Genomic DNA, 14,664 nt, shown 5'->3' on the forward strand with positions numbered 1-14,664 from the left:
AGCTTTACTTTATGCATTACTCAGATAAGCGGATTTACCAATGCATAGGACATTCAAGCCCAGTAAGTTTGATTTATTCTGGAACATAGACGTTGGACTGGCGATAGAGAACACAGATGTTGGCAAGAAGTAAAGGTGCCAATTGGGTAGCCAGTTTGTTAGCCACCTGGTAAGCACCCAATAGGCGTACAGCCTTTTCCCTCTCCAGCATTGACATTTACCTAAAGACACAGAAGTACCGCTGAGTGTGAAAGACGTTGCAATGAAACATGCACGTTTAATTTACCCAGAAATAATGCATGTATTCATGTCACGCGTGTAATGGAACAGAATAATTGTTTTATTGGCTTCGGCTTTGTTAAAAAAATATAATACATTAAATTGAAATTAATATGGTTTTCGTTTTACTTGCGTTGACCGTCTGTAAAAAAGGTCAAGTCAGAAAATATTCAGAGCGATCTTCCAATAGACTCACAGTTCCTGGTGGCATACTGGCCGTTCTCCACAATCAAGTTACCTGGGTCCTGGGGCTTGTTCTCCAAGTAGTTCTCAAGGATCGACTTGGCGCCCTGGGCGTAGCGCAACTGCGCATCGAGGGTAGTACCCGAGTAGTGCGGGACCATACCGTTACCACCTCCAAGCACGTTCTTCATCGTGCGCCAAGGGTGATCCTTGGGAGAAGGCTGGACGTCCCAGACATCACCGGCATAACCGTTGATGTGGCCGCTCGCGAGGGCGGCGGCGATATCGTTCCTGTCGACGATCGCACCGCGAGCCGTGTTGACGATCCATGCGCCCTTCTTGAAGTGCTTGAGGAGATCGGCGTTGATGAGACCGCGAGTTCCTTCGTGCAAAGGAGCGTTGACAGTGACGATATCGCATTGGGCGACAAATTCCTTGATATCCTCGACACGGCGGGCACCGACGGCCTTGGCGGCATCTTCTGGGAGCGCATTGTAGTCAAAGTACAAGAGCTCCTTGCAGTCGAATGGAAGGAGGCGTTGAAGAACTCGGTAGCCGATACTAGAGATCGCCCGATCGATCAGATGCATGCACCATTGATCCGATCCAAGAAACAACTTACCGGCCAGCACCGATAGTACCAACGACTTTACCCTCCAAATCATATGCGTTACGAGCAATCTGGCTGACGTCCCAGTCTCCGCGCTCGATCATCTCGTGGGCAGGAACAAAGTTGCGGACGAGGAGGAGAATGTCCATGATAACATGCTCCGCGACCGAAACGACGTTGGATCCCGAGACCTCGGCGACGGTGATCTTTTTCTCGTTGGCGGCATTGAGATCGACGTGGTCGGATCCGACACCGGCGGTGATGCAGAGCTTGAGCTTGTGTGCCTTGTTCTTGATAAATCGGCCGTCAAGTATCCTGGGTGGAACGGAGTGGTAATCAACACCTCGGCCTCGGGAAGTTCCTTTTGGAAGACGCTGTCGGGGCCTTCCTTGTCGCTGGTGACCTGAATAAAGTCGTATGAGTCACGGAATGTCCATGGAATCGGGATGAGACTGCTGATACTCACGATCAATTCATGGCCACGCTCCTTGAGCCAGTCGGCGATCCCGAGCTATCCAAGGCAAGTTGATGAGTCCTGAGGGTCGAAGCTGATATCACACTTTCAATCCTTCATACCTTGTTCTCGGTGGTGCCCAACAAACGAGGTTCCTCCTGAGCAGCCTTGCCGCCATCGTAGAGAACAGCCAAAACCTTCATAGTTGTAGAGTAGTAGAAGAGTGAAGACGAGGTGAGGTGAGTAGAAGAAGAGAGGGAGAGAACTGATGGATCCAACTCTCCAAGATTACCAGCTCTTAAATCCCTGCGCCGTACGCTCGACCGGAACCCTCATCCCGATACCAAATCCGAGCAGACCCAACGCATCATTCCCGATATGAACATTTCAAGTGAACAGAACCAATAATAGCGGATATCGCAACGGTTCAGGATCAGAAGCGCCGATACCACAAAGAGAGAAAGAGAGCGAGTGAATGAAAATAACCGGCCAAAGGTCCCATGTCCTATACTCTATCCGCATCACGGGACGCCAATAATTACCCCAAACCGAAAGAGCGCAAGGCCAGTTTCCGCAGTTTATGGGCTGCAAGTTACGTCTTGAGACTGATCGGGTACGCAAATTCCACCCCATTAGTGGACCTCCACTTTTGAAAGCCCAAGAGGCGGATGATGCATTCCCGAATTCGAAGCTCGGGATGGAAGGCATGTAGCGGGTGAAAGAGTGGTTGAAAGGCTGGCTATCTCCGGGCAAATTTTTTGCATAGTGCGGTAAGCTGTAAAGATTGTTATTTTTACCCACGGGAGCTAAAAATAAGTGAGCGATAGAGGATGGTGCTGGCAGAAGGACGATCGACCAGGTGGTTATGTCAGATGACAGACATCTCGGTTGACACCTTTCTGGTCTAGACTAAAATGAAATAATAGGAACGGCTTAAAGGGGAAGTATATGATTACTATATATATATTTGTGTGTCTATCAGACTAAATATGATATCCGTGTAAATCCGTTATAAAATACGCGGCGCGTATGGCCAAACTCTGCACTCTGGTCCAGCTGCCTTGCACAACCTCTACCACAAGCAAACCTTGAAATAAATGCACCCGGGTGATCCTTTGCCTTCTCTACTATCTACGAGACAACCGGGTGAACCCCTCCAGTGAGAACATATCGAAAGAAACCTTAAAGATAGAATTTATCGATAATCGGATAAGGTATCAATCAGGCTCTAGCTATAGGCCCGCATGTAACGTGCACATCCACATGTACTAATACATGTGCGTGACCAAGTTCCGGTTAAATTCAGAATATACAACGCATCGAGAGAATTCCGAATAACGTCTCTCTCTGGGCTCATAGGAGTCGAGCTTAGGAATAATGACGTCTATGCGCCGCGTACAGTATGCGTATGTGCGGTAGCTATAGGTACCCCCCCTATAGTTAGCCGTGAATACCAAAATTCGCGTACGACGAACTCGAGCCGGTGGAGCGCGGATGTGAATGTGGATAGTTTACCACTTTGGTGGTACGGCACCCCCCTTCCCTCTCCGCTAGGACGACTATCCCATAATTATAAATATGCGAAGGAATGTAAAGAGAGTCTGGCTGGGGACGAGCCCAAATGCGTATTCGGCACGTACGGCCCGAGCCGCTCCCAACTTGTAATCGGGCCCCACTCTCAATTGCAACTTGGAAAAAATGAACATAGAACGACTTTCAATTTGTTGATTGTACCCATATCACAATTACATGCACAGAAGAGAAAGCAAAAGAGTAAAAAAAATCAGGAAAGTGACATAAAGATCGAATGGAGACAACACAAGTAGGGGAAGACGAAAAAAATCACAAGAGAAAGAACGAATAGCGGTCGGAACCGGGAATAAGATAGCATGCGAGATATGTTGTCCGTGCCAAAAAAAAAAAAGGAGAGAGAAAAAAAGAAAAGTATACAAGGAGAGTACAGTTGGTAATAACAGAGCGAATAAACAAGGGAACTGTCCATAGGGGAATAAGCAAAAAAACCAGGACGAAGAGAATTACGAATACGAATTAAACTCTCCCGAGTGTGCGTACTCTTGGGTGATCATCATATCGTACCCATGTCCATGGGGGGTATCAGAGAACAACATCCCGTCTTTTGCGTTGAGGTTGATGATTCCATCGTTGTGCCCGCACCAAGAACCGGCACGCCGCTCATCGTGGGGAAGCCTCGAAGCTCGGGGGAGTATGGATGTAGGGCTGGGGTTGCGAGTCGTACCCTTGGCCGGCTGGATATCCCGTATTCTGGTCGTTGGAGTATCCTCCATTCTGATCAGCCAGATATCCACCGTTCTGGTCCGCATACGCGCCCTGCGATCCATCGCCGTACGCAGTATTCTGATCCAAATACCCACACTGCGCCTCGTACCCCGTGCTCTGTCCGAATCCACCTCCAACAAGCGATCGCTGGGACGGCGAGAGATTGGTTTGGGCGAGGTGCTGCTGAGACATCATCGACTGATTCGGGTTCGAGGGGGTGAGCATGGACTGGTTCGAGGGCGACAGCATCGGCTGGTTAGACGGTGACATCATCGTCTGGTTCGTAGGCGAAATCAAAGGTTGATTCGAAGGGGAAGACACCATTTGTTGTTGGCCGTTGGGCAAGATCATGGGTTGGCCCGTCGGCGAAACCATCGCTTGCTGCCCGTCGTCCTGGTCTTGGGCATGTCCAGGTTGCGGGGGAGGATACGTGGGGTCCACATGTCCGGGTGGGAAAGTCGGGCTCCTGAGAGACTTGGCTTCGTTCACCATGGTCAACCCGCGGGAATCAGGCGCGATGGTGAGACTACGGCCGAGTGGAGACGGTCGAACAGGAGCGGAAGAGTCAGACGTGACGCCCATTCCTGAGAATTGGTGTAGGAATTCTCCGGGGCTGTGGAGATTTCGGGAAGAGAGATGGCCGATGTTGATATAGAGGAATATAGGAAGTTGTTACCGAACGCATTGTTGGTAGGGGGAGTAGGTTAATATCGGATGATGGGCGCATAATAGACGACCCGAGGGAAAATCATTATTGAACCAAGGGTAGAATATGAACGCCGAGGAGAGAATCATCGAGGATCGACGACGGAACACGGGACCAGTAAAACCATCAAACGACCGAAGGATACGAAGATGAAACACGAAGCGACAGATGAAAAAATTGGTCAGTGCACTGCCACGACAGACTTGTCCAAAACAGGTAAACTCACCAACTCGCACGACGAAGGTCAGGCTGAAAGCCATTGGGATAGCCGTAGAATCCGTCATTGGGCGAACATTCGGCGGCGTTGTTATTATTGTTGTTGAATGTAGCCGTGCCCAAGCCACCGCTGACGCTCGTTGCCTGGGTACTCGATATCGAGACGCCGGTAACATCAGAGGCAATGGAAGCCATACTTCCAAATCGGGTCCTAGCATCCCACATTTGAGAACCGGCAACAAAGTCGTTGAACTCTTGAGAATGATTGAATTCCTGGTTTCCAAAGTCTCCGGCGCTAGGGTCCTCGCTGATGACACGATTGAACGCGTCGCCGTGGCCCGGTTCGGGTGCACCAAAGGAAAAGTCGGCTGCGGGGAGCGGGCCGGCGACGGGCACAGCAAACGGACGCTGGGAGTCCATGTGGATGTGGTAGACGGGCGAGCAGGAAGCTGGGTGGGGAGATCGTGTGCGGCCGGGACAGCACCCATTCCTGGGGGAGTGTCCTGTACATCCTGGACGACCCGACGGTCGGGGCCGGTGGGAGCATGGTCGGTAACGGCGGGTACTGGGATTGAGACTCTTGCTCTTGTCCTACGTCTGGAACAGGAGACAAGAGGTTGGCTCGGCGTTGCATACGCGGTGCACCAGCGTGTGGGTAGTAAGGATGCGCCGGGAGACGGAGGTGCGAGTCTGGGAGCGAAGGGCGACGACCGAGACCGACTGCTGGACGACGCAGAGGCGCAACCTCGTGGTCGGGTGGAGAAATAGGCGACACGGGGGGATGGCCACCTCGAGTTCGTTGCCGTTGACTGGGCGCGTATTGTTAAAGACACTGTAGCGTGCGCGATGAATGCCCTGTAGCGGGGCTGGAGCAGAGCCACGTCGAAGCATGGCGGCAGCCGAGGGTGGAGCGAGGGTATCAGGGCCAGGCACAGCTGGGAAGGAGGGGCTCGGAGGGTCAGAGAGCGACTGGTCTTGGTTGGTCGGGACCGATATGGTAAATTGGGGCTTTTCAGGCGGGAAGTTCTGTTCGCCAGGGCTGGACATGGGAGACTCGTCGGGCGAGAGGTGTACCCATGCATCGTTCCCGTTCTCGTCCGACTTGTCTTCGCTCGGAGAGTGTGGCCCAGTCTCCGTGGCCGAGGTGCTCGCAGCCCGGCTGGCTCTAGCAGCAGCACGTTCGCCAGGCTTGAGCTTGGGCATACCTCGACCACCGGGAATCTTGTTCTTAATAGCCTTGATCTTTGCACGCCTGTACACACGCACACGCACGTCAGCCAAGGGCAAGGGAATCCCACCAGGGGAGGAAAGGAGCATACCTGTTTTGGAACCATACCTGACAAGATAACCCGCTGTCAGCCCAAAAGAGAAAAGACGGCGGAGATGAAACAGTGTAAAACTGACCTGGATCGCACGCGGTGTCATGTTCAATTGGGCGGCCAGCGACCGGCGCTTGTCGGCATTGGGCTTGGGGTCGGTCTCGAACTCGCGCTCGAGCACAGAGAGCTGGGCACGCGAGGTGCGGCGGCGGTGCTTAACCTCGTACGGATTCCAGAACGCAGTGACAAATCCGGGCGGGGGCGGGTAATCATAGCCGTAGTCGGGCATGCTCGGCCCAGAGCCAGGCAGATAGCTGAGCTTGTCTTCCGACTCGTCGTCGTCGTCGGTGCGTCGTCGGGGAGCCATGGTCTGAGACGATGGAGGTGGTGGTAGCGGTTGCGAGTGTTGCATATGAGGATCGTACATGGCAAGTTATGTATGTAGATGGATCCAGTGCGAGATCGCAACTTCCGTCGTCGTTGCCAAGTAGCAAGCAAGTGCGTAGAGAGGGCGGGAGCGGAATAGCGAAAAACAAAACTCTACGGTTCGTGCCTCTAAAAGACGTCTCGATCTCTCCTTCGATCCGGGCGGAAACTCGACCCACCCGCGACCCTATCCATCAGCCCTGGACATGCTTCTTCCGACAAATTCGATTCACAACAGTTCTTTGCGCATACACACCCTCTTGCCCCCTTTGTCGTCACCTACTCCACTGCCCATCCTACCGACTACGGAAAATCGGCTCCCCCTCTCGAATTCGCCGGAGCTACGTCTTTCCCGATTCCGTCCCACCCCCTAAGTGCACAAACACTTCCCGCACCTCGTTCAATTACCGACTCACAAACTATCAACCGCACCTATTTACAAAACTCAATGCCCTGATTTAATAATATCCCCCCCGCCCATTTGTATATACAAAATCCAAACACATCGACGCAGAAATCCAAACACTAACCCACAATGCACACCTCTCTACAACCGGTAATCTACGCCCACACTCTTCAGGATGTCCTGCAGCGCCTTTTCCATCCTGATCGCCGTCTTGTGATACACCGTGCTCTCAGGATTGTACAACTTGCAATTATCCAGCATCAGCTTGGCGTCTTCGATGAAATCCTCAATGAGCGCATAAGAGTTGTTTTCCAGCTTGAAGTCCATCATCGAGAGGTCTTTCAGGTCCCCGGCATGGTTCGCGGGCAGGGATAAGAAACAATGCAGGCACACAAGCACACGTATATACCCGACGACCATCACCGAAAAATTCATTTCGTTCATTAGCACATCAATAAACCCCCCACCCCAGCAACAGACCCCGACTCACCCATGGGTTTCTTGACAACATCCAAATAATCCTTGACTTCGTCCGTGTTGACCGGTTTCTGAAACGGCCATGCCGCTGGGTGGGCGCGCATTTCTTTCAGCACCGCTTCCATCGTCGAATGGTGCGGTCCGCGAGCGGGAAGCCGGATACTGTTCGAGTGTGTTCGATGTGGTTGAAATGGTTTGTCCCATCCCCGCCCCGCATTTCGAATGGAATACAATGTTTAAATCCGATTCCCCCATAGAAATTGTCATCAAGTGAGATGCGGTGCGCCGGTTGGCGGGCCATGATACCCATTTAGGAAGTACATAGAATAGGAAGGTGTAGGGTCGAGATATTGTACCCGGTCAACGTATATACCCAGGTCGAGCATGCGCAAAGCCCAAATTTGATGATTGTATGCCCGTGAGTGAATTATTCCCGTGAGATGGAAAGAGTGTATTTCCGGGTGATTCAACGAATGCATTACCGAACCAGCACACGAATCGATGCGTGGATGTGTTCCCCCCCGAGTCGATACCGAGAGTGCACCCCAGGTTGATGCGATACAAGGTAATTGCCATCGCGCCCGAATTCCGTCGACCCGAAATGGGAAAGTTCCAACCGTCCGAAGAGACCAGCGCAATCCACCCAAGCCGGACAAGCACACGTCACGAGCAAGGCGTTTTGGTCCGGGGGAGATGAGCAAAAACCGCATGGCCATACGTATCGAGCAAATATGAGCCCCATAATCCCAAAGAGGACATGCCCAAATACCGCCCGCCCCCAAAAAGTGGCCGCAGAAAAGTGTCCGAGCCGAACAAGTCCAGGGTCGTTTGTTTTCGCGAGATTTGAGTATAGGTTATTTCATCGGTTCCGGGGATCGCGTGACGTTTCGAAAGCCGGATTGGGTGTTTACAGGTGTTTTGAGTACCAAACCAATAGTTTGACGCCAGTTCGCATACGGAATCGAGGACATTCGAAGAGCCTCGAAGCGAGATGGTCGAACAAACCCACAGAGATATGATATCATGCCCGCGATCAAAAGTGTCCAAATGTGGAAAGTCAAGCGCGAGGAAGAATCGGTCAGTTTGGGAAATTTACGCATGTGTGAGAACCAAGCAGTTTAGGAGACACTCTCTGTACGCCCATGGTCCCCCATCTGATTGAGATCTACGAACCGTACGTCTGATAGCAAGGTCTAGGTCTAGACGTAACTCCACTCGTAACCCCAGCTTGAGGCAGCAAAGTATAGGAGACTCCACAGGGATCTAAGGCGAGATTGTAGCTAACCATCGATCGACGCGACGCCACAACTCTAACGGAGACCCCCGCGATATCTCCGTGCCTTCCTTTCGGGCACCCGTCGCCTATTCCAACCATCCGGCGAATTTCAACACAAGACGGAGATGAAATTGTATCCGAGCCAGCGACGAAGGTGTGCGATGCAGCTAGGAGAGCACTCGAGGTAAAGACGGGGGTGAAGATGCGTGTGCGGAACAGAGACGGTAGAGACGGAGACTAAAATAGAAAAAAGAACCAGGCAACGCACAGTTCGTCCATTTCGGGTGTCCATCCGCTCTCTTTCAACCCGGGCACATCCCGGTAGTCAACGATCGTCGCTGTTCCGTTCTTGAACTGGGCAAGACCGGGGTGAACAACATGCGCTTTAGACTTGGCTTTGATCTTGTCGATAATTGCCTGGAGATGGAGAGTCAGTTTTGTTCCGGTAACTCAGAAGGAACTCTCACCTGTTTTTGTTGTGCGAGAAGTTCTTGCACAGATAGGTAATCAATTTGAGGAATGAGAGAGCACTAGCAGGGGTTTAGCTATGTTTATCTAACTCGTAAATATCCATACCTGCATGATAGTTCCCCCTTCATAGTCCTTGATGTATCCCATCCATACAGACCGGGGTAGAGTGATCTCTTTGGTAAATCCCTAATATAATTAATTAATACACGTTGGTAAATGAAACACTCCGCGTACCTGCTTCTTGAAATACCCAATAGCAAAGTTGTCTGCATACGTCAAAAAATGATGAATGGTTGGCATATGCTCCCGAATGTACATTTTAAACTTGTTCATCAGATGTGCTCCAAAGCCCTACAACCCACCACACGCTCAGCAAACAGCCACGCAAAATGAAAAAAAGGCAAAAGCATACCGCAACCTGGTGCACCGAACTAATCGCAAAAAAAACAATCTCCGCAAACCCTCGTTGCGGAAACGGCCGAAACGTAATTCCACCCACTACGCGCAGTCCGCGCTTGATGATCGCCATTCCTCGGGAACTTCGATCGTACACGAGTCGAGCAATATACTCGCGCGGCATTTTGGGGAGTTGTTTTTGAAAGAGAGTTTTGAGTCCGGTTAGGAGGATCATGGATGTTGGCGAACCATCATTGGTGACTACTTCGAAACGGATTATTCCTTTTTGTTCGTGGAGGAGTGCAGGTTTAGGTTTAGGCACGATGGGCTATCGATACTAGCTTGAATAAAAGCACAGTAATTATGCGGATCATACTACTCGCCTCGGTAAAAGCATCCACGTCAACAGCAGCCCCAGTCGCAAGCCTTGCGATCTGCCTCTCATCTACAGGGACTTTTGCAGTGTCTAGTTCCCTAGGAGGCTCCTGTTTTACAGGTGCATCTACCGGTAAAGCAGCAGGACCCATTGCCGCCACGGTTTTATGCATACCGGGTTGGGCGGCCGCGCTTTTCCCACCGGTCGTGCTCGGCGCGAACTTGACTTCACTCGGTTCTGTATCTTGTTCAAAATCGGGATCAAGTTCCATTTCGATGTCAAATCCGCTATCCGATGAGTATTGTGGAGCGAGAGGTGCATTGCTGAGATTCGTGCTCGAACGGGTCGCGCGTGATGTTGCAGCAAGTGGCACGTCATCTTCGTCCGAAGAATAGGTAATGTCTGTCGCTTTTCGAAGTTTTTCTGGAGGCTCTGAGAGATCGGAAGAGGACGAACGTTTGGAGACTGCCGGACGAGTTGGTGATACGATGTACTAGAACCAAGAATTAACATACTAGGAGAATCAGGAGGTGATATATCTTCAGAATTCCGTGATTGCGTTTCGTCGAATGGGGCCATTTGTCTGCCACGTTTAAGAAATGTATGACCAATGTACGATGAATAACCACGCACTTTCTTAACGATAAAACATCTGGATCGCTAAAAGGTGCTAGAAAATCCGATAGCAGGCCTTTATCCTATAAATTCACAGTCAGTAGACCTGAATTTGTTTGCGAACAACACACCTCTAGTATCTCGTCTATTCGTATTGCAACCCTCGCCCTTCGTTGAATTTCGTCTTGCCCAAGATCTGCACCATTACCGTGATCCTCAATACCATCACCACAAGCGCACATTCTCCAATAGCCTTCTTCAGTGACTTCCAAGGACTCTTCGGCTTCATCTAGGGCAGCTTGAGCCTCGGCTGAACCATTGTTGATAACTACAGCGCAGCCTTCGGGAGGATGAAATCCAGTACAGTCACATTCCGAGCAGTTCGAGTGCCTAGCTATTTTTATGGAACGAGCATCAAAAGTGAAATCTCCAGGTTGAGACGCAGGTGGGTAAAGAAAGGTTAATGGTAAAGCCATGCCAGCCTCAAGTTGTTGCCAAGTGATGGACGTCGTAGCCACTTATATTAAGTATCATTAATATTTGCACAGCCACATGATGACGCTGATGGTTCTTCACAGGACCAGGACCTTTACAGTAGGATTTAAGGTAAGGCTATCCGTACCCCTGTAGCTAGAATTCCAGAAAAAAAAAATAACCAAGAGGCGAAATACCTATCGGATCGCTTCGCTCGGTCAACTATATTACGCACTACTTGCTTGATGTCGCACACTGTAACGCATGCATTGTAATGACTATGAACTAGAGACAAAGAGGCAAGGAAACACCCTGAAACGATAACATATGTCGTGGATACTAACTCTGGGAGGTCGAACTGCCTTTGGCCACCTCTTCTTTTCTCTCTTCTTCTGAGGTCGCCTTCTCAACATCTCTGCTTTCCGCTGAAGTTGGAGACCCGAGGGCAGGCTCGCTCGATTCGTCTATTTTAGGATCGGCCTCGCCGGCCTTCTTTTGACCACGCTCAACTTGCCTGACGAGGGTATAGGATCTGATGAAGAGAATGCAGACTGTGCCAACAAAGAGGAGTGGTGTCATCACGATCCTAAACGGGTCGACCACATGAGTGATTGCTTTAATTATCACATGAAAAGGCAACACATACCAAATCGTTGACAAACTGCGGGTGAATGCGTGCAGAACTTGCTGGCGAAGCTCCTCTGGCTAAACGTTGGCACAGCGCGCAGTCAGTCAACATCCAAAATAAATCAAAATGAAACAGACCTGGATGTATTTCAGTTGATGAACATTAGTCTCCAACTCTCCTTGAGAGAGGTCCGCCGCAGAGAATCCAGATACGCTTGCCAGGCGACGCTTAGCCTCAGATGCATAAATAGCTCCTCCGACTGATATTCCAATTGTTCCACCAAGGGTTCTGGGCGATTGTCAGCTTAATCTTACGTAACGGAGCAAAGCGACATACCTAATCAACCCAAATGCAGCAGTAGCAGTAGCCATATCCTGAATACAGTTAGAAATTTTCAAAAGAGAATATGTTTCACTCACTTTGAGAGGCATTGCTGCGTGCAAACCGATAAGGGGAGTCTGGAACAAGCTGCCCACACCCAGAGCAGCAACGGCCAAGAAAATCTCTTGTTTGGCACTGGCGTCCCAGTAATTAGTAGTTGCTAAGTTCAGTTGTTTGACGAGACCTACAGAGATGTTTTCTCATCGAGCATGATCTGCGCGAGGTTGAATGGTAATGCTAATCATTTGTGGTCGATTGCAGTAGTAAAACTTACCAAAAGTCCAAATCCTAGAGTCATTACCGGCTAGCATTCCGATGGTCAGCAGTACGTAACGTACAATCAACGTAGCACCCACCCAGGAAAACCACATCGCTGGGCGGTATTTCCTCATTCGTGTAACCACTAGCCCTGAAACAATAGCAACAAGAGCGCCACCTAAACTAAATGGAAACATTTTGATACCAGCCAGGATAGCGCTTGCTCCCAATATCTGAAAATACAACGGAAGATCTAGCATTGAGTTAACAATTAAGTTTGTTTAGCCAGCGGTGTAATTTAAACTCACAGTACGACGCTGAAAAGAATGCCATTGCGTGAATGAACACTGATATGAGCAGCATGGCCGTAGTTCTGGTCTTGAATAGCCTAGGCGGGATAATCGGGCTCCGAGATGTCATGATTTCATTGATCGAGCCCGCAATCAAAAGGGCGCCGCCAACAACAATGAGTGCAATGGTTTTCGCTGATCTCCAGTTGGACTCTCCAGAGTTGAATCCGACCAGTAGAAGGACAACGCCTGACATAATCAGAAAGAGCCCCAAGAAATCGAATTCAGCGACATATTGTGAGAGTGGTTTTTTTGGAGTCGGGTTGAGGCGGAGACGGATTAGTGCTAAGGCCGCCAGACCTCCAGTTGGCAAGTTCTAGATATGGAAGTGAGTAAGAGCTCGACAAACAGTCGATGTTATGCTTACAACCCAGAAACACCACCTCCATGAAACTACGAGCGCCACAGTATGAGTTTCCACCAAATGCAGGTGATTTATTGAACTGACGCACCTTTATCAGCAAATACGCCTCCAACTAAAGGCCCAACCACACTTGCAATACCCCAGGTTGCTCCGATGGCACCGGTGTATTTCCCTCGTTCCTAGTGCAGATGTGAGCAGAAAACGTGTCGTAAGAGTAGTCAACTGACCTCGAGAGTTACAATATCGCCAATTGTGATCATAACCATCTGAATGATACCTCCACCTCCAATACCCTGGACCCCTGAGATGTATTGATATTAGGTCGACGGACGAACTTTAGAGCCAATACATACCTCGGCATATTGCGAGCCAGGCAAAGTTCTGGGCGGCACCGCAAAGAGCAGATCCAATCAAAATACAGCGATGGCTGCAAACAGAATGGGTTTTCTGCCGATGATGTCCTAAACGAAGGGTGAATAAGAACCCTGATTGATAGCCTTTCGTAACTTACAGATAGCTTCCCATACAGCGGCGAAAGACCTGATGACTAATGTCAGAGTGAATGTGTACAACGCTCCACCTGTATGACTCACATGCACTAGTTAAAAGATAGGCAGTCCCAACCTATAAAACATAAGCCATCGTAAATATCTGGTAACGCGTTGCTGCTCACCCACGAATACCCCGAAGAGCCCCCAAGATCCGAAATCATTGCTGGTAGAGCAGTACTATTGGGATTTAGTGATAAATCGCACAGTGTAAATAAGTTTCTTACCTAACTATTGTTTGGTCCATTGCGGCCAGGAATACCGTGAGCATAAGCCTGGTGCCCGAATGTTAGGCGACGAGACCTCTTGCGAAGAGAAAATTAACACACCCAGGAAAAACAAGCTTCAGGTTACTAAACGACAAAAACATATTAATTTGGTATTCGTAGTGGATCATGGAGTGGCTACAAAAACTCACTTATGAGGGATTTTATGAACCTCTCCTTCTTTCCAAGCCTCTCCTGGCTTTCCTTTCTTTAGTTGGGCTTTCTCTACGTCACCAGACGCGCCCGCATTATTCGCAATGGTAATGTCGTCAGCATCAGCAGCGTTGTATCGTGAGTTGTTTTCGACAAGATTGCTCGCCATATGTGTTCGAGGCTAGGTTGACAAAGTCGAGGAGCGGGTAGGCCAGGTGCTCCCCAAACGTCCCCCAAAGACTGATAAATGGCAATCCCTTGGCTCAGCTGACTGATCATGATTCTCGCCCACGATCCTCATGAGTATCGAGAGTTCTTCTCCGTTTCGTCGTCGGCAATTTCGGCACGCGGCGCTTAGCAATGTGGCCGGCTCTTGTTCCTTGTGTGGTTATATTTAGCCGGCTTCCCAGCAAAGATGTCACCACCCCGATGAGGCAGCGGTCGACGCGTATGCATAAACATGACGTAGGTGTTATGGTACTACGACTAAATGACTTTGGTCTAGACAAACTTAGTTCACAATAAGCAAAACCACAGTCCCATTTTGCCGAAACCAACAAAAACACAGGTGGTCAAGTCATGTGCCTGATCGTACTGGTCTAAATCCAATTTCGGTCAGGACAATGAAGACTCATTCAGATGTATTAAATTTACTTGGTCTTGAAGATAGTTTGAAGTGAAACAACTTGGTCAATAGGCCATAGTGCGGTGGCACTATTAAAACCCCTCTGTCG

At 49.9% G+C, this 14,664-nt stretch overlaps 3 protein-coding genes across 3 annotated transcripts; all 3 read right to left on the reverse strand.

Annotated features, from left to right (window-relative positions):
- Positions 1-404: 404 nt before the first annotated feature.
- On the reverse strand, positions 405-1,729 carry RhiXN_06281 (D-isomer specific 2-hydroxyacid dehydrogenase, NAD binding domain; the record flags this gene model as incomplete). Its single annotated transcript, XM_043326097.1, has 6 exons — positions 405-421; positions 476-1,023; positions 1,085-1,362; positions 1,416-1,475; positions 1,539-1,583; positions 1,649-1,729. The coding sequence occupies 6 exons, from the start codon at positions 1,727-1,729 to the stop codon at positions 405-407; spliced, it is 1,029 nt and encodes a 342-aa protein (XP_043181529.1).
- A 1,990-nt stretch (positions 1,730-3,719) lies between these two features.
- RhiXN_06282 (homeobox domain protein) lies at positions 3,720-6,492 on the reverse strand (the record flags this gene model as incomplete). Its single annotated transcript, XM_043326098.1, has 5 exons — positions 3,720-4,437; positions 4,757-5,337; positions 5,392-5,998; positions 6,066-6,082; positions 6,151-6,492. The coding sequence occupies 5 exons, from the start codon at positions 6,490-6,492 to the stop codon at positions 3,720-3,722; spliced, it is 2,265 nt and encodes a 754-aa protein (XP_043181530.1).
- A 546-nt stretch (positions 6,493-7,038) lies between these two features.
- On the reverse strand, positions 7,039-14,099 carry RhiXN_06283 (major facilitator superfamily transporter; the record flags this gene model as incomplete). Its single annotated transcript, XM_043326099.1, has 30 exons — positions 7,039-7,235; positions 7,388-7,536; positions 8,919-9,067; positions 9,118-9,180; positions 9,227-9,307; positions 9,356-9,472; positions 9,534-9,845; positions 9,874-10,358; positions 10,409-10,476; positions 10,527-10,591; positions 10,640-11,025; positions 11,327-11,568; positions 11,629-11,687; positions 11,748-11,898; positions 11,947-11,984; positions 12,030-12,126; positions 12,180-12,205; positions 12,266-12,295; positions 12,348-12,502; positions 12,558-12,915; positions 12,967-12,992; positions 13,052-13,142; positions 13,191-13,264; positions 13,317-13,410; positions 13,475-13,503; positions 13,557-13,587; positions 13,637-13,691; positions 13,739-13,786; positions 13,841-13,864; positions 13,930-14,099. The coding sequence occupies 30 exons, from the start codon at positions 14,097-14,099 to the stop codon at positions 7,039-7,041; spliced, it is 3,870 nt and encodes a 1,289-aa protein (XP_043181531.1).
- Between the last annotated feature and the right edge of the window lie 565 nt (positions 14,100-14,664).

The sequence above is a fragment of the Rhizoctonia solani genome, chromosome 7, assembly GCF_016906535.1.
Source record: "Rhizoctonia solani chromosome 7, complete sequence".
NCBI classification, from domain to species: domain Eukaryota; kingdom Fungi; phylum Basidiomycota; class Agaricomycetes; order Cantharellales; family Ceratobasidiaceae; genus Rhizoctonia; species Rhizoctonia solani.